Source organism: Adiantum capillus-veneris, chromosome 19, assembly GCF_014529385.1.
Source record: "Adiantum capillus-veneris isolate H3 chromosome 19, ASM1452938v2, whole genome shotgun sequence".
Classification (NCBI taxonomy): domain Eukaryota; kingdom Viridiplantae; phylum Streptophyta; class Polypodiopsida; order Polypodiales; family Pteridaceae; genus Adiantum; species Adiantum capillus-veneris.
In genome coordinates, this window is record NC_140949.1 from 4,837,365 (window position 1) to 4,857,600 (window position 20,236).

At 43.2% G+C, this 20,236-nt stretch overlaps 1 protein-coding gene across 1 annotated transcript; it reads right to left on the reverse strand.

Moving 5' to 3' along the window:
- Positions 1-529: 529 nt before the first annotated feature.
- On the reverse strand, positions 530-4,270 carry LOC147433486 (serine carboxypeptidase-like 45). The gene is made up of 10 exons (XM_086490829.1): positions 4,018-4,270; positions 3,785-3,889; positions 3,088-3,189; positions 2,885-2,977; positions 2,170-2,255; positions 1,776-2,045; positions 1,302-1,471; positions 1,086-1,178; positions 847-964; positions 530-694 (listed from the first exon to the last, which is right to left on the reverse strand). Exons 1-10 carry the CDS (start codon positions 4,268-4,270, stop codon positions 530-532), a joined length of 1,455 nt encoding a protein of 484 aa, XP_086346955.1.
- Positions 4,271-20,236: the final 15,966 nt, after the last annotated feature.

Genomic DNA, 20,236 nt, shown 5'->3' on the forward strand with positions numbered 1-20,236 from the left:
TGGCCGAAAAACAACGAAGGGTCACCTTTAGAGTTTCAAACTCAGACGGGTGTTGTGCAGACTGGTGAGCTAATTAGACGTGCGTGTTCATTTTGATGAAATGGATGCGTGTTCACATGTACTTATGCTTGTTTGAGTTTATACCTCGAATGTTCGAGTTTACTTTTTAAGCATTCGACGATCAGGAGTGCCTCTACTTTTGTGCGTGCAATTTTCATCCGTGGATCCCATGGCGGGGTCTTCATTCAAGACCCTGTGTCACTTAGTCCCGGGTGGGGGGGGGGACTATGTAATCGCGTTAATGTAGCACGCAAGTTTAGCAAGAGGGTTTTTTAATGCAAACATTCTCGGCAAATTAACAAAGAGACATTAACAAAAGGGGTCTTTATATTTCATTTTGAAAAATATTCCTAGAAGAAGGGGTCATTTTATGCATTCAAACATGTTTCAAAAGGGTTTTTTAATTACTCCCTTCACGCATCTTGCATGGGGTTCTGAATAGTGCCTCCCCGAGGGAAAAGAAGTGTAATTAAAACTTTTTCTTTGAGGAGGAGCTTAGAGGGATCCCTTTTAGAAAGGATTTAAACATGGTTAAAGCTCTTGGCCCTTGCGATCCAGGAACAAAATGAGCTGCACCTCTTACCGTTGCAAATGAGAGCGTTCCATTACCATATGTGATGGCCCATCCACCAACCTTCAAAATCAAACCAACACTCCTTTAATAATGTGCCCATCTTAATAACATAATAAATTTTAACATTATAGCTTTTCTTTTAGAATTAACATTTTTATGGATTATGTAATATGAAGAGTGAAGAAAGAGATATCTGAATTTATATGTGATACCTGGTCCCCTTCAAACCAATTTTGATAAGGGGTAGTTACGTCTAGTTTCATGGAATGCGCTAGCTTGGATACAATCTTTTCACTACCAACCAATGGTAGAACAGAATCTTGGTCTCCACTGCAAATACATCATGCTACCGATAAGAATCGTGCTCAAAGTAATGTTGAAAATTATAAACTTTTGAAAAAAAATTCTAGTAGCATGTGCTAAATGTTAATGTGTAATGTTTTCTACACACCTATAAACTAAGATTCTTACTCCAGCATTCAAGATCTCCTTCAAGACTGGAACCATTGTTAAAGGAGCATGCATTAAGTCATACTCTGTGACACTAAGAGAGCCACAATCCAATTTACATTGGGATTAGTGAGCTTAATGCTAATCAAATCACTATATTCACTAACTTTGCATTGATAAACACAACTTATAATCTTCATAGACAGCTTATGTTTACCTTGTGCATATGCTCCATGAATATGGCAAATTTGTTGCATTTGCGTGCATCTTAGCTTGCACATCAGGTCTATTCAAATAGACCGTCACTTCATCCGTTATGCACACGTCTTGTCCAATGTTGTTAAATCCGTCTGAGTTGGCTTGTCCAAGCATGTGAAGAGATGTTACCTATTTAAATTAGAAGAACAACCCTTTTTGTGTGAAAAAATCATATGTAAAATTCCTAGAATGTTTCAAAAAAAACATAATTTCTCGTTGGTTATTCCTCATCCCCTCCGTTGAGGAGTATGATCTACACTATTAGAAATATCCATAGCAGTGCTTAAAGTGTGTATTTCTATTGGTTCATGAAAATTCAACACAAATGCTACTCTCCCTCTCTTAAGTTTGTGTGTACAGACACATGTTGCATATAAAGATGATTGTGAGCAATCATCATAAATTCAAACCAGTACTTAATTAGGAAAATTACCTTTTGTTTTCTCATTCTTTGCTTCATCAATTTGGAAGTAGTATCTTGAAGGCACACATCCACAATGATGTCGTAGGCGTTAATTCCCATTCCATATTCAACATCACTATCATCTAATGCATTTTCACAATGGTCGGATAATGAGTCTGCTGAAAAATTGCAATACTTTGTGATTCTTTCCATTGTTGCATATGAAATAAGACCATGACTCGAAAAATACTCATAGCTTGACCCAAAATCATCCAAGTCATCAAGTAGTGGATTTCCAATCTATAAAACAAAGGATACTATGGAGTTAGGTCACAAATATGAGACTAAGCTATATAACCCATTCAATTGTATGAAGCTGAAAACAATGAACAACATGGTCAAGAGTATTTCCAAGAGCACATACAGCTATGGCTTTAAGATTCAGTACGGATGTGCCGTTTGCTTTCATGTAAAGAAGCACATTTTTGGCAAGCTGTGGCACATAATGCCCTGCCACATCAATTTTTGTTAGCATATGCAATCAAGCTTTTCCCCTTCAAGATGTGATAATCAAGCCTTTTCACAACAGCAAAAAGACAAACAAACAGAGAACAAATTATGCATGCTTTTAATGATGTGAGCTCTGAAAGACAATGTTGTTGCATTTTAGAAAAAAGAAAAGCGTTGTGGGCTCTCAATAATCATTAACTAATTGGGGGGGATTTGGGCAAAAGCAGTAGAAAACCTAACACTAATATGCAAAAAGTACCCTAAACCCTAAAGCCAATCCTGAAGAGGATGCCTTATACTAATATCCCAAAACGATTGTGTTTGGTGCAATCAGTACCTAGCAAAGTTAAACAATAACATTAATCACGTGATTGCATAATATTATGTTTGTCTAACAGGGTTATTTTTCATGGAGTCACACAAATGGTATTAAGAAATAATTTTCCTTCATACAAAATATTCACCCTTAGGCTGTAGGTATGGAAGCACAAAATTGTAATGTAACATTTGTTAATTAATGTTTATCTATAAACTTGTAAATCTAGAAAGATATAATTGTTAACCAAGGGTGTGCAGGCAAAAATATCTTACATAATTAAGACAAGATTCACAAGACATTAGCTATATACCTGCATAACTCTCTCCTGCAATATAAAAGGGCCGGCCTTTGTATTCCGGAAATTTTTCCATCCAACCAAGAAGAAACATCAAGTTATCGTGCGCTGGTCAATTTGAAACCCGTGATGGTAAGCGTTTTTGACTTCACATGTGCTTTAATTGTAACTTGTTGTAAAGTAATTGATCCTTGGCAAAAATGTGGTACTTTACCTACCAGTGTTGGCATCATTTGCATGAGAATCAAGGTAGTCAGAGCTAGTATTAGAGTAGGAGAAGCCAACACCAGCGGGTGATTCAAGGAAGAGGACATTTGAATCTGCAAAATCATAGATTGTCGAAGGCTTTACATGAGGAGAGAATGGCATTGAAAAGAGGAACATGTAATGTAGGTAAGCTTACGTGCTTCAAACCCTTCTACTTGGTAATGATTTTCTCCAATATTCATGAAGGATAGCCACAAGAAGATTTAGAAATTTTCTCACGTAGGAAAAGGGAGCCTTTTTCAAAATTTTCATACAGTGCATAACATCATGAGCTTCTGCTCGGGAGGCATCGCATACCTAGCTAGGTACGATTGGGGGCAGGAGACCACCGGGCCGGCGGTCCCCTACCCCGAATCGTACCTACCTAGGTATGCCATGCCTCCCTCACAGAAGCTCAGGATGTTGAGTTAAGTCATAATGTGGGAATTATTGTGAGAATCTGTCCAAAACTTCTTGTGAGCATATGACTAGAATAGTTCCATGTTTCCAAGTTAAATAATGTGTTCTCTTTTAAGTTTTAGATCTTTCTATTCTAGATTTGCAAAGGCTTTTGCCAGAAATGCAAAGATTCTATATTGTCAATATATAGATATTGCATCCAAAGTATGGCCGATATGCAGGTCTTGAGGAAGGCGAGTAGTGTGTTACATTTGTTCCAAGCATTATCATTCTTCTTGAGGTCCCCTTTTGGTGTTGTGAAAAATGGTCCAAGCTCTGTGAAGGCACCAAAACCTAGAGAAGAGCATCCGGGACCTACATGCACATTCAAAAGGGCAAAAAAAACTGTTGCAAAGAAATAAGAATGGCAAAGCAATAGTAGCTGCATGAACACTAATTATATATGGTTGCTGACTACATGCTTGGGATGAATTATAAATGACCTCCGTTGAGCCAGAGGGTGAGGGGGCTGGTGGAAGGAGGCGAGCTTCCGGCCTCCACGAAGTAGTAATAGAAAGCTCGCCCTGCGCTGGCATCCACGGTGACGTAACCACCATACTGCTTGAATGGAGCTGCGCCAGGCTGCCCCGGCAACAAGTCGATGAGGTCCGCCTCGAAGGCCGCCTGGGCCCCCCCACAGCAGCAGCAGCCCAATACCCACATGATCATCAGCAGGCGCCTCCTCGACGTATTCATCAGGAGGCCCATTGGCGCTCTCTCTCTCAATGACCCCTTCAGCTCCTGATCTTTTGCTAAATAGCTACGTGGAGCTGCTTGGCGTATACTGCTGCCGCCCGCTTCCTACTTCCGGCGTCAATTACGAATGCCCCAAATTCCAATTTCGTTCTTCACTATGATGGTAACGCGTCCAGACCATATGTAGCCATCCATTCAGAGAGTGTCATTAAAGATCTAAAGAGAAAATGAACGAGAATTGAAACACAATTGTACGGATGTGCATTCGACCACCTCTTAATGGACTCAAAAAATCTTTTGATTTTCCACCTTCAGGTTTCATGTGTCTTTTCATTTCCTAAATTCATCCACAAAACCACCACACCATGATTGCCGTAAGGTATCTGTCGATTGCTATCGGCCTCGCTTTCTCATTATCTTATCGTCGGCTCCCTTTCTTTTGGGAGCAGTTGGAGGCCATCCCTGCTGGCTTTGTGAAGAGCATAAACTGCGGCTATAGTTCTACATGTTGCTCGTCTTTTCTACATGTTTGTCATCTTTAGCTTCGGAGACTGGGCTTGGAATTCTCCCCCAAGGGCTTCCTCTCACGTGGCAGTCGATTGGCATCCCTATGGCAGCGAGGGTCTATGTGTTGGGGCTCGGCTCTCCATTAATAGCCTGATGTTGCATTAAAGGGTTTGTTGGTGGATCTTGGCTTCGATGGTTCTGCGTTCTCTTTGCATGCGTCTCCCTTTTAGTCTTGTTCGGTTGGCCCTTTCAACGATGGTGTTTGATCTTGGTGGTAGCTTTGTATCGGTCGCGTGTTCTGCTACGGTGGTGCTTTTCGGAACATGCAGATGATGGAGTTTCTAGACTCTTCCTTCGCGGCGATATGTCCTTTCTTAATGCATTGTTATGTTCTCAGAGTCAATGTTGGGTTGTTCTGGGTCTTGCAATGGGTGGCTCCCCGTTTAGACAATGTATGGTCTTATTCTGAGTTGGTACATCTTGAAGATAGCCTTTTATTGGGGTGGCAGTCCATGGAAGGTCTGTGGCAACCTTAAGTGTTGATGCTCGATATGGGAACTGGCTGTAACTTTTGATTATTCTTTTTTACTCTCCTTGGCTTATTTTGAGCTTGAAGAGATTGTATGGTGTTAGTTTTGATATATTCTCAACCTCCACAACTATAAAAAATCTCCAAGTGTTTACCGCGTTGTTTTACCGCATTTTGTAGAGAGAAGGTGCAAATTCAATTAGAGAAACAAGAGAGAGAAGGATGGGTTTTTTTTTGTGTTTAAAGTATTACCACGACTTTCTCCGCTGTTATTACCGTGCTTATTACCGTTGTTATATCCGACTGCCAAATTTAGCGCTTAAACTCTTAAATTCTTGCTTAACCCTCCTCCCCCCCCCAAAATTTTGGTGTTTCCCTCTTCTCAATAAAAATTAAAGAATATTGTATATAATTTTCAAATATAAAAAAGAAGAGAGAGAGAGAAAGAGAAAGAGGGGAGAGAACGAGGCGGAAGATATAAGATTACACTTGGTTACAACTAAAATAATCATTGTCAATTGATTAACATAATTGAGCATAACTCAAATCTAAAGAGAGGAAGAGGAGAGAGAGAGAGATGAATGGATTACACGACCAAAAAACTTCATAGCTGCAAAATGTTTATGAATCATCTTCCAAAAGATCTCTACATGAAGCATCATCCAATTCTAAGCCCATGGCTCCTAAATCAATAAAGAGAGAAACGGAATTGTCGTTTGTAGATGCATTGCCAGCTTCATCATCTTCGAGTTCGTCATCCTCCATCTCATCATCTTCATCATCATGACAATCATCCTCGCTAAGACTTGTTGCCACCAGACTTGATTCATCGACCTCCCTCTCCTCTGTTTCCACCTCATCCAAAGTCGGAGGTGGAAGAGGGTGGAAGATAGTCTCCACTTCATTAGTAAAAAAAATGGTTCTCCCGCGAGGTGTTACGGGAATTACGAACCAAAGTTTTGGTTGGTGGATTGATGGGATATAGATGACCTATAAAATAGAAGCTCAAAGTGAGTAGCATTGGTATAACTAACGCAACAAGAAAATAATTTTAAAAAAAGTACATGTCACTCACCTGCTCACAATTGCGCGGTAAAACTAAATTGTCATACCTCCCTATGTGATGCACAATAGAGTCCACCATGTAGAGGCCATTCTCATGTCATCTAGACACATTTGCAAACCACTTTCACTCGAAGATGAAGGTATGAAAGGTTCTAAAATTTAACCTTTAGTATCCTTTCAATAGTTCTGCAGTACTTGGCTTCATCACCATCTGTGTCAACGTTGCCCATGATGGCACAATCCATGGTGGTTCTACGCTCGTCAATGTGACGCGTACGAAAGTGACGACCCTTTGACCATATAGAGTTAAAGGAAAGGCACTACAAAATAGAAAAATATATTAATTTATCAAATACATATTAAAGATAATTTATCAAATACATATTAAAGACAATATGGTTTAGGTATATGAGTACTCTACCTTTGGTACGTAGCCTCATGCATACTCCCATTCTTTGTTGGTGATGTCTTCTCCGCGCGCTTTTGCCTCGGTCATTCTCTCATGAATCCACTCTGCACTAATGAGACCTGGGAAACATGCAAGGTGTCTATGCACTGGGGGTGCCCTCCTTCCTCCATGTGCTTGTTTCCATGCTGTCCTCTCTTGCAAACACCTTGCCTTTGCCACTATCCACGAGTCCACCCACTTGGTCATAATCTTTGCATTGAGAATGCAAAAGTTATCGACCACTCGGGATAGATTCATATCCATGTTAAGTAGTTTCCCCTTTCCACTTGGCAAGTGTGAAGTCATCCTTGCATCTTCCTCGTCTGACCACATGTGAGGCATTGAGGGATCAACTTGTGACAAATACTTTCATATGTAAACAAATGCCTCTTGAACGATCCACCCTTCGGGCATACATGCCTCTGGTTGAGACTGTAGCCGCACAAAATCTTTGAGAGTCTTTAAAAACCTCTCTAAGAAGAACATCCATCGTGCGCGCACTACTCCACATATAGCTATCTCCTCCACCACGTGAACCAAGAGGTGAATTTGACTAAGAAGGACCGATCGAGGAAATACATCTTCAATGGCACACACAGTTTCTGTTGCAAGTGTTTGAGCAACAGGGATAGCATCTGTTTCAATTTCCTTGGAGCTCACAAATCTGCAAGAAAACACACAAGGATACACTAAGTGCTAGTTGAAATTATTGTATACATAAAAAGGGTGTAGTTGAGTGGAGTCTTGTGGTGTACCTTACTAGCTCTCCTAGTTTGAAAATAGCGTCTCTGACTTTCTTGTCCCGACATATACACATACTCACCGGCAGAATGAGCTACAATGTGAATCAGGGAAAGGGAAAGTGAGTGATAGTCATACACACAAACTATAGATAGAATAAGGAGTATGTAGATTACCTGAAGCATCTTGTGCCAATCATGGGACTTCAACCCATACAATTGAGCGCTTCCACCATTCTTCGCTTTTGTGAAAGCTCCCTTTAGCGACCTCATGTATCATGTTGGTGTGCGAATAGAGGCAATGTAACCCTTCACCTTGTCTAATTCTTCTTTGGCTAGCATCCGTGGTGCTTTAGGAAGCACAATCTTTCCATTTGGACCACGTCGTGGAGTAGCAGAGACGCGGAGACGTTTTAAAAGCCTCAAATCCTCCCTCGCACCCAAAGAGTCCTTCTTGCCAATAATGTGGTCCCATAGTGTTTGGGCTACATTTTTGAATATGTGCATGGGATCCAAGAGGTGTTGTATTTTTAAGTCCTTCCAATATGGACGTCTTAAAAATATGGAATACCTTGACTTACCTTTTGGTAGAGAACACGGAGCCGGATTGTTGTTGTGGTGTTCCTCCCAAATGGTTACCCAATCTGCCATCGTGAGCTTTAGAGGAATCTTCCCACTTGTTGGAGCCTTGTGCTTGTTATGCCCTTGGGGTAAGAAACGATGGTTGTTTCGATAGATTACCTTGCGCAAGTAATCGGGCCTCTCCGTCACCAACGATGGCCCGCAAATAGGCCCCGATGTGGACAACCCTGCATACATATCATATGGTTAGAGAGATGAGTGAACTAAAGTGATCTAAAGGGAGAGAGGGAAAGAGGCAAAGAGAGATAGAGGAAAGGGGGTTACCAGAAATCTCTCCAAGCCCAGGATAGTCGTGCATAGTCCACATAAGGATTCGGCACGGACACGCATCATTCCATCATTTGAGCGATGGTTTGCATACCACGCAAGAAGCTCTATGGTAGACATGCTTTTAAACATGTATTGGATGCAAAGAATTAATGAAAAATATCTCAATACCTTGCGGGGTAGGTGTGCCCCCCTCACTCTTGTCTTGTATCGTGCCTCCCCACACACGGGACATGAGGTAGCATGTGCATGTTCATTGCAATATAGCATGCAATCGTTGACGCACGCATGGATGCGCTCATACGCCATTCCATGTGCAGTGACATATGATCTAGCTCGGCGACGATCCGGAGGCATGTGGTGATCTTCTGGCAACATTTTTCCCATCAAACTACAACAAACATGCGTATTAGTATAATTCCTAGAAGACGACACCATAAAAAGAGAGGGAGAGAGTATATAAAAGCCACATTCCATATTTACAGAAGTAGTGCATCGACACTTGCATTACTCCAACCAAATTTTGCTTGCAAGTTGAGTACTTCCAACGATGCTCGGAGCACCGAGTACCATGCACCGTCGTAAAGAGGAGTTCGGGCACTTGTCATCAATCTATCTTCCGTTTCGACAGCCCGTTTAGTGCATGGCTGACAATCCTCCTCGCATACGTCGCGCTCATGAGCTAGTGACTCATCACACATGTTGAACATGTGCTCATCCTCTGCCTCAAAGTGCGGCGAAGATGCCATAGGAGCTACCGATGTAGAGCCAACGGGAGGATCACCATACGATGCACCCAAATCGCCCAGTGGCTCTTGCGTCTACCGTTCAGCCTTGTGCGTCAGTGCACCACCACCGAACACAGACCAATGGGACACCTCCTCAAGCGACGGGAGAGTCACGCTACCATCTCTCCGAGCGCTTTTCCGAGGATGCCAAAGCCCTTCTTTCTCCACGTGCTCCAAAGCAATGCACTTCAAGCGAAAGATTATCCTTTTACACTTGACGCAAGGACAAGGTAGTTTTTCCTTGAGCCAACGACCTCGCTCTGGGCCTCCAGGGGGACCACGATCATCCCAGTCAATGTCCTGCACACACGAAATGTTGTTTATTTAGTCATGTGTCCTAAAAAATAAATAATTAGAAAAGCACTTAATTCCATTTAAAAAATTACATATAGTTAAAGTCAAAGAGAATAAATGACAATGAGTGTTAAAATTATTTTTTAACTAAAAGAGAATTGAAAAAAATGTAATTAATAAACATTTAAAAGTACTACAAAATAAACTATCCATAAAAAACTAAAAATCTTCATCAAAAAACTCAAAAGGCTTAAAAATGAAATAACGTATACCTAAGGGTAGAGGGGGTGGTTTGTACCCCCCCCCCCCCCCCCCCCCCCCCCCCCCCCCCCCCCCCCCCCCCCCCCCTCTCTGCAACCTCGGATTCGCATGTATCCGTTTGAAATGACCGGCCACGGTAATATACGCGGTAAAGACGCGGTAATAACTGGCGCCTAAAAAAGGCAAGAAGACATAATATGCCGCGTTTTTGCAGCATACCCTGCGTTCTTGCTCTCCGTCATCGCTCCCAAGCTTCACCCCCTCCCCTCCCCCACCCCCTTCTCCCTTCCCTCTCTCTCCTTCAACAAGCCTCCCCCTCCCCTCCCCCACCTCTCCCTTCCCCTCTTCCTACCCCCTCTCTCCTTCTCCAAGCTTCCCAAGTTTTGTCGAAGAGGGTTTCGTCCAAGTTTTGGCGAAGGGGGTATTCCGCCATCATCTTTGGAAGCTCAACCTAGTCGAAGCTCAACCGCGTTACAAAGAAAGAGGTAAACACAAAAGCATATCCCCCCTCTTTCCCTTTTGCTTTCTACTACTACACACACATACACACACACACGCATAAATCCAAAAAAAAAAAAAAAGAAAATCCATAACATACCTCGTTTATTAGGAAATGGTTGCTTTGCACGGCTTGTTTGAAATGGTTGCTTTGCTAAGCACTTTTGAAAATGGTTGTTTTGCTAAGCACGTTTGAAAATGGTTGCTTTGTTACGCACGTTTGAAAATGATTGATTTATTACGCACATTTGAAATGATTGTTTGGATAGAATGTTAGATAGAAATAGAGAGAGAGAGAGAGAGAGAGAGAGAGAGAGAGAGAGATGTTAAATAGTGAGAGAGAAAGAGGGATAGAGGTAGATAAATAGAGAGAGATGATTAATGAGAGGGAAAGAGAGATAAAGAGGGAGATAAATGGAGAGAGAGAGAGAGAGAGAGAGAGAGAGAGAGAGAGAAAGAGGGATATATATATATATATATATAGAGAGAGAGAGAGAGAGAGAGGGAGAGAGAGAGACCACATGTTTTTTTATACCAGAGCACAAACAAGAGCAACCAAATAGTGGAGATACAAACCATATCATCCGTAGGAGAGAGAGAGAGAGAGAGAGAGAGAGAGAGAGAGAGAGAGAGAGAAAGAGGGATAGGTAGAAATAGAGATAGATATATAGGGAGAGAGAGAGAGAGAGAGAGAGAGAGAGAGAGAGAGAGACCACATATTTTTTCATACCAGAGCACAAACAAGAGCAACCAAATAGTGGAGATACAAACCATATCATCCGTAGGAAGGAGAGAGAGAGAGAGAGAGAGAGAGAGAGGGATAGAGAGAGAGAGAGAGAGAGAGAGAGAGAGAGAGAGAGAGAGAGAGAAAGAGGGATAGATAGAAATAGAGATAGATATATAGGGGGGGGGGGGGGAGAGAGAGAGAGAGAGAGAGAGAGAGAGAGAGAGAGAGAGAGATAAGGTGAGAGGGAGAGAGGGAGGGAAAGAGAGGAAAACAGGGAGATAGAGGGAGAGAGAGAGAGAGAGAGAGAGAGAGAGAGAGAGGGAGGGAAAGAGAGGAATAGAGAGAGATAGGGAGAGAGAAAAATTGGGCTCCAAAGAGATACCTGAGCAAACAATATCAAGATTACCTTCAAGGCGAGGACGCTTTGTTGAACGAAGTGCTTGCTGTACATGGAGGCACATGCATGACTCTAGGATGGAGCTTCCGCTTCGTAGTTCAACTGCACGACCAAGAAGGAGAGAGAGAGAGAGAGAGAGAGAGAGAGAGAGAGAGAGAGAGAGAGACTCGGTGAGAGAAATAGAATTACTTATTGTATTACATTAGAATTATAATGTTACAATCAATTGATCACTTAGACGTTGAATCTAGGTATAGCCAACACAAAACGATGGCTATATTTACAACCTTAACATATATATGTGTGTACATATATATTTGTTTATGCATGTATGTAGGCACTAAGTACGGGAGCATAGCACCCGAAGGTTAGACGCTTCCTCTTGGGTATAGTCCTTTTTTAATCGTGGCATTGCGGTCATTGATCCACTCATGCATAGATTACCGCAATGTACGTTTGGTTTTACCATGGTTGAGACTGCGATGATATCTAAGAGGTGCAGTTGACCTTTGGCACTACTAGCCTCTACTTAGGTCTACTAGTATGTATATGTATCTACGTGTTTGTGTGCTAATATATATATATCCTCTGGGAGAGAATTGTAATGTTACGATCAATTGATCACTTAGACATTGAATTTAGGTGCAGTCAACACAAAACGATGGCTACATTTACAACCATAACATATATATGTGTGTACATATATATTTATTTATGCATGTATGTAGGCACTAAGTACGGGAGTATAGCACCCGAAGGTTAGACGCTTCCTCTTGGGTATAGTCCCTTTTTAATCGTGGCGTTGCGGTCATTGATCGACTCATGCATGGATTACCGCAAATGTACCTTTGGTTTTACCACGGTTGAGACTGCGATGATATCTAAAGAGGTGCAGTTGACCTTTGGTACTACTAGCTTCTACTTAGGTCTACTAGTATGTATATGTATCTACTTGTGTGCTAATATACTTGTGTATGTATTTATAGATGAGTAAGTAGGGTGGAAAGCTTAATCTTATATTGCTCTTTGTAATGTAGATGTCAGACGAGAGACCAACTAGTGAGGAGCAACCAGTTGGCTCTTTTCTTGGTTGATTCACATCTCAGGTGGGCTCCCACCTGAGGTGGACATCACCTCCAGTGGACCCGAGTCTTGAGTCGGTGAGAACAAGCAAAGAAATAAAGAATGTTTCTACGTAGTTAACCCTAAACCATGAGTGTCATAGGTTTTTTTTCGTTATTTGCAGGCATGGCTATCCTACACCTACCCTTCTCAGGTTCCTCCATCGGTCGTAGATCCTGACTTATAGCGGGCTATCTCTTTACGAGAGCAGTACCTTCGTTCGACAGAGGATTTGTTTGGCCGCTACACTCCGCAGCAGCTTGCGACCTACGATATTTCTCTGCAGACTACACCATGTGGGAGTCAAGGAGGGACTCCTTACCTACAGAGCTTCGCACCGACGGCACCTCCCTCTACTCTCCCTTCCTATCGTCCTACTCCTATTCCATCGCATGGTCCTACTCCCCTTGCATCACAGGGTTCTACTCCCATGACATCATAGGGTCCTACGCCACTCCATTCCACTCCTGCTTCGCCATGACATCGTCGACGAACTTCCTCTGGCAGCATGCGTGGACGCTCGTCTCAGGACAACTAGCGCCATGAGAGATGAAGCGGCGGCGGGTCTTATGGTTTCGCATGTTTTGGTAGTGGCGGGGGAATAGAGTGCCCACTTTCAGAGCATGTCGCCCCTAACGCAGAGGATGAGGATACTGACACACCCATGTCAGACACGCATGGGTGCTACTACAAGATTAAATATGATGGGGAGGTGGATTTCGGCACAGCACAAGGTAGGTCATTTAGACGCCATCTACAAATTCTTATACATTCAACGTATAAGAACTATTTTATAAAAATTAGAGACCAACTTTCCGATTATGCACGGGATATATGAGGACGCTCTGTTAGCTAGATTTTCAAATGGCCCCGATCAACGTTTTTCACAACAATGGTTGGAGGGCTACATAAAGACATTTCTAAAAAACAAGCAATCCAGTGTGTGGCGCGCAGCAGCCAACCAGGTCAAAGATCCAGACAGGAGTTAACACGATGGCAACATGACAGACGTGGAGTGCGAGTGGAAAATTCAAGAGAAGAGCGATCAAGCTACGATGGGCTCATCATACAGACAACAACGCGAGGCTCGCGCAAGACAAACTCCCACGCACTATGGCTCAGGAGGTAACGGAGCTTGGAAAGATAAATATGTATTTGGTATTGTTATTGCTAACTTATGAAAATGTCACCCTCTTTCGATCAACCAGAGAGATGGTCAAGTATCGGGAGCGACATACAGAATTTGATACTTGGCGATAGTTGTTCGAAAATAACCACATCTCTCGCGAGCAATTCGACGCGACGGTTGGACCACTATAAGCGGTAAGTTTAAACAAGTAATTTTTTATTAATTGTTTTGAGTTGTTAATAATTGTTTAATTTGGTTTGGGTTTATGTAGAGTCAAGGTGATCCAACATACGTGCCTCTGGACAATGACGAGATAGAGAAGGATTAGATAGAAAAATGTTTTGCTAAAACTTTCGTAAAGTCTCAATGTCGCACGATGTATATACAACTATTTACTTTTTATTGTAACTTTTTTGAATAATTGATCTTCTACATTTTTAATTGTCAAGGTAAAGTAAATTCAATTTCAAATCTTTGGTATTTTTTATACTCTTTCAAAAAACAATTGATGTTTCATTGTTTTATGTAGGTCAAAAATAAAGGTGCTCATTTGGGCCACCCAAATTTGGGTGACTCAAATGAGCACCTTTATTTTTGAATTGACGTGTAGCGACAATAAGCGCGGTAATAGTAGCGGCAAAGGTTGCGGTAATAGCAGCGGGTATATTGCCGCGACTATTACCGCGCTTATTGTTGAGAAACCACTACCGCGTGCATAGCCGCGGTTATTGCCGCCCCCGCAAATTTTTCTCTCTCCTTTTTCCTTTCTTTTCCACGGCAATGTTAGCGGTTATAGACAAAAACTCCTCTTATAGTGCACTAGCTGTTGGCAGTACTCCAAAACAAAAAGATGTTTTGAAAGGATTTTTATTTTTCTGAGAATACAATACCACTACTGGCAACTCTATCTAAAATATTACTCATTACTATCGAAGATTCCACCACCACGCTACCTTGCTTCTCTTCCGTAATGTGCCCTAGTTTCGCCTACCCGTCCTCTTCCCTCGCTGTCCCTTCTCTTTCCCCTCAAGACACATGCCGTCTGTCACGACCTTGCAAGTCTGTGCATATCCATCATGCGGCAGAGTGTCTACTACTCTCATAAAACCTACTCCGCTTTGGTTGACATGCGAAGGCCCTCCAACTTTGCCTCCCTTTCTTATACGAGCCTAATTCTTACTATCAGCAAGAAGACCAAGGAGATCGTTCGAAACAACCTTTGTATGAGAAGAAGGAGAGAGAGCATCTGCTAAAAGGAACTCCCTTCTAGGCTTCCTCCACAAGCGAACGCAATCCTGATTGCACTTCGTTGTTCCCTTCACTGACCCTCATGCATGCGACTCTACACGGAAAGAGAGAAAGAGAGAAGACAGCGTTGTCGTGCTCCGCATCCTGCTTGGCTGTGTGTATGTGTGTGTGTGTGTGTGTGTGTGTGTGTGTGTGTGTGTGTGTGTGTATGTGTGTGTGTGTGTGTGTGTGTGAGAGAGAGAGAGAGAGAGAGAGAGCACCCATAGCTACCTGGCCCCCTATATATCGATTCGTGAGATTTTTGCTTGGCAGATCGACTCGTCAGATTTCTTCCTTGCAGACATCACGTGGAATGCTAAAGGGAGACTCGAGAGGGCTCATGACATTGCGTGGAGAGAGAGAGGGAGGAGAGGGATATGGATGGCATGGTAGCCCACGTTTGTGAGTAGAGATACCTCTTTCCAAACCCACATCAACTTTCTCAGCCTTCCCCTTTCCTTATGAACTTAATGAGCCCATTTTTTTATTTTAACTCAGCTGGTACCCCCTACCCTACTAGGCCTATATAATGTTACCGATAATCACTCTTGGTCTTTTTACTTGGTTGGTCTAAGATCTTTTTCTAAAATGAGCCCATATAGACTGCTCCACCTAGCTACATCTCAACGGAATTTCAACCATCCATCGGCTTGACACATCGTTTCTTGTCTAACTACCTCATATTTTGCGCTAAATGCATTGTATTGTGTGCAGCCTTTTCACCACGACATCCACCACATAGCCACATATTGCTTTTCACGCATGGTCTGCTTTCCAGAGCCTATAAATTACTTCAAGAGCCCTTTTCAAGACCTATTCTCCAACCTCAATGTAGCCTAAGATCTTGGTCGCTTGGAACGGCTATATAGCCTTCCAACTCTGTTTACAGTGTTTACAGGTCAAGAAAATTGGCGGCTTTGAAGATAAATGCTTGATTTGACCGAGCGATGAAACATGAGCAAGTTCCTGCTAATCGAGGGGGGCCCAAAAGTCAACTATGTGAATGGTAGGTTCTTGCCTTAACTTTGAGGGAAAACGATAAGGTTATGCCCGTTTCGAGGCTCTTAACTACCATGATTAGATAGGTAGAGAGAGAAGATTCGGTTACTTGTGATCGGGCAGAAAGCAAACAGGCGACCATGCTCTAAGATCAACGGCCTACCATTTGCATTCGACTCTCAAAACTCTATGTTCAACTCTCAACAATCTCACCACAGGTAACTAACCTTTCACCTCATCTATTTGCACTCTCTATGACTGGTCGCATGTAATAGTGAACCTGCTTTCTGCCTGGTCACGAGCCACCAGCTCCTCTCTCCAATTATCTAATTGTGGTAGACTGGCAAAGGGAACTGGACGATTGTATATCATCCTAAGGCGACCACGTCCTATTTCTTTTCTGCACTTGTCTCGCACACATAATCAACAAGTGATAAAATCATAAGACCTGCCCATGAAAATCTTTACACAAGCAGGCCAAAAAAAAAAAAACAATTAAGGCTTACTCTCTCCATAAGCATATAGATAGAATACATGGGACACAAATTCGGTTTCTCCTCTGTCTCTCTTGTTCATTGCGAAATAACTTGAGGGCCTAGCCTCCAAGAAAACAAGGCGAGCTAAGCTAGCAATTAGTTGAAGTAGAGGCCAACTCAGAAAGGGCTAGTGCCTTGCCTGGAAATTGCATTATAACATCGCACGACATCGACACCTCTCCCTCCCATTGATAACTCATCTACAAACAAGGAAGTTAGTGATGTTTCCCCGAGCCTCAAAATAGCCTCATCGGTACAAGGAAGATAGTGGTCCCATTTGCAATAAAACTCATCTCTCTTACAATAAGCTTGATGTCACCTGCTCCTCGATTTGTACACATTGAACTTGGAACCAAGAGGCAACATCAAGGATAAAATTCTTGCTAGCCAGCTTTCTTTCCTAATTTGCAATACACTCCCCTTTGAAATTGTCTTTCATGACGTTTGTTTTGCAAAGAGTTGTTGCAGCCTCTTATGTATTACGCTAGCCAGCCGTCCTTGACACCCAAATCTTGTGGGTATCTGAAGTTAGCTTTAAATGACAAGTTTGTGGCAATTGTTTGCTTGTCCAAACATGTGGACAAGGCTAGAAGCTGGACAATCACTTCCATGTGAGAGACACCTAGCTCACAAAGCTACATTCAGGGAGGACCCATGAAAGAGGCAGGGCAGCAACAAATTGAGTTGTAGCTTGCACCATGCCTTGCTTCATGCTTGTTCATTTCCAGTTATTGTACATGCGATCTTGCGAAGCTATTTGATCATGACCTCTAGCTTTTGCATGATACTCCACCTTTATTAGCTTTGTATTTTCAAAGCTCTACCCTATTCCCTTGCCATACCATATTCCTCCACAACCACGTGCAAAAGTTGCAGTCGAGCGATGATAGGCAAGCAGCAAGCAGCATATTGCAACAGTTTGACAGGAGCGGAAAAAGAGGCTCAAGGTACATGGATAATGGTTGATTGTAACTTGATAGGCTTTCTTTATGTTCTTTGTTTGGCGCAGTTTTGATTTTCCAACAGAGCCTGAGAGACCAAGTATAACCAGCCCGTACAACGTAGAGGGCGGTACTATTTCAATTACCTGTTAACTTTACACAGAGCACTGAGAAGGGAAGAGAACACAGTTGCGTCCAGCGACTAGAATGTCACTGCGCACACGAGACCGACACCCTGTAGGCCCCAAAGACTGGCGCCCCTTTCGGTATTTCTTTATTCAAATTAAGGTAGACGATTCGACCACTTAGCACAAGCTTTCACAAAGCTGTCCAAACCTGGCGAGGGCTGAAAACGCAGGTTTTCGACCGGATTTCGACAGCATAACGGCGCAAAAACCCCTGTACGTCAAAAACACCTTTCTAGGACGGATTCCCTCGATATCTGGAAGCTTTCTGGTGAGCTGTCACAGAAATTCAGCGGGCTGTAATTCTCTGTTTTTCACTACCGGGAGCCCAAAAGCCTGTACACGCATCCCAAGGCTCTCACGAGGCTCCCCCGATGTTCCCTTGCAGTTTAGGTGCGAAACCCTAAACCTGCAGAAAAACACAGCAGACTGTAATTCCCTGTTTCGGATCGTTTTTAGCAGAGCGAACACGCCTACGCGTGTCCCAAGGGCTCCCACACGCAATGGGACAGTTCCCCTGTGAATTGGACAAGTTTTCACGCGAGAAAACTCTCCAAACTCGCAATCTTTCGTGATGGAATTGTGCGTATCTGTGGGGGATTAGCAATTAGCTAATCCGGTTCCTGTTCAAAAGGCTCTTGCCTTGGCAAACGCGCATAAACCCCCAGAACTGTACATAGGTCAAATGAGAAGCCCACTAGTGGGGCATAACATACTGTACGTAGGGAAGAAAGAGAGCAGTATGTAGCGTGCGAGGCATCACTCCTGTCACCATACTGTGCATAGAGGGCAAGGTAAGCATTCCATAGCTTCTGTACCTGCTACAATCCACCTGAGGCTGAAAATGGCGCCCCCTTTGTTGATATGCAGCTCGTTTTTGCCTCCTAGAGTGGCAGAATCGCTCACAGGCTGACACGTCGCCCAGTTTCCAAGTTTGGGCTTTCCCTGCTAAAAATATCTCAACTGGCGCGTCAATTGACTTGGCAGCAGAGCAATAAAATGTTTCCCTTGTCATTCCAGAGCTAATGACGCGAACACATTTTCCGATCAAAAATAGCAGTTCCCTAAATTTTAGGAGATGCTTCCATGGCGTCCCTATCGGTCTCCTGACCATCATTGAAGACTACCATTTGACCAACATCTACAATGTGGGTTAATTTACTGGCCCCTTTCAACTTATAAAGTTGCAGTGACTTGACGAGTGGCCCAGATTCCAGTTTGGCGCACACGAGCTTCCATACTCATCAGAATTCAGTGCTACCTGGCCCGGGCAGTCCCCGTCTGACCGACCTAGATCCCCGATGTGAGAAACCCATTTGGCTGCAGCCGTTTCACACTGGCCATGCAATGTCCACTTGCACCTTTTCAAGGGTTTTGGGACAAACAAGTAAAAATAAAATAAATATATCTAATACTTATTTACGGAAGGCAACAGGAAAAATACACCTCCTGGTGACACCAAGACCTTTCCCAAAACCGCTTTGTGGGTGGTTTCTCATCCTTCAGATACTCAGTTGATTCCTTGGCTTCCATTGACTTGGAGCCCTTCTTATAAATCATAGAACTCATCTTGTGTACTAGTCAGCATTGTTTTCTCGGCAAACCAGTTAAACGGCTCATTAATTCCAAAGGAGCTTGAACGTTGCCTGGAGCTCTTGAGGTTGAAGCTGGACCATAACAAATTCAAAGGAAGTATCCCTTTTGGTGTAAGCAAGTTGAAGAAGTTCCAAACCCTATCTCTGAAAGGGAACCAATTGAGTGGACCTCTTCTTGAGTTTGTGTCACAATGCATGGAGCTAGTAGTATTGGATTTAAGTGATAATAAGTTGGAGGGCACTCTTGGCAATTACTGGTTCTAGCCTCTCTCAAGGCTAAGGGTGTTACTCTTGAGCTTCAATAACCTTCATAGCCGGATGCCTGCTTGTTTGTGCACCTTCTTAGCTTCTCTGAATTCTTAGAGATTTTGGGGCGTCATTCCTAATGACCTTCACTTGAAGTCTTTCATGGTGGAGGCAGAGGACGGGGCTAGTAAAAGCAATGTCACCTCCTCTAACTCCAGATATGATGAGAAGCTGGAAGTGAATGCAAAGGGCCAAATTCTCACATTCCAATACTTGCTACGGATCACCACTTCCATTGACCTCTCTGAAAAGAAGGTAGTGGGCCAGATTCCTCCTCCTCTAGGCTCCCAGCTTGTAGGCATGGTGTTCTTGAATCTCTCCGACAACCAACTCAGCAGGCATATTCTCGAAACCATCACTACTATGCGCATCTTAGAGTCCCTAGACCTTTCCGTAAACAACCTGAGTGGCACCATTCCTTCGAAACTTTCTGAGGGCCTAACCTCCCTATCGACTTTGAACCATTCCTACAACCCCCTCCCCTCCGGCCTCATTCCTCAAGGCAAGCAATTCTCCACATTCACTGCTGTGAGCTCCATCGGCGCTGATGAGCCCCCCCCCCCCCCCCCCCCCCCCCCTCAATTAGGTCCACATGCTTCTTTCGTTGTGGGAAACGACAACGACGAAGAGACTTCAATACACCGTTTCTTCAGAGTGTTGAGTGACCACGTAACCTGGCAAGCCGTCGTGCTTGGGTATGGAC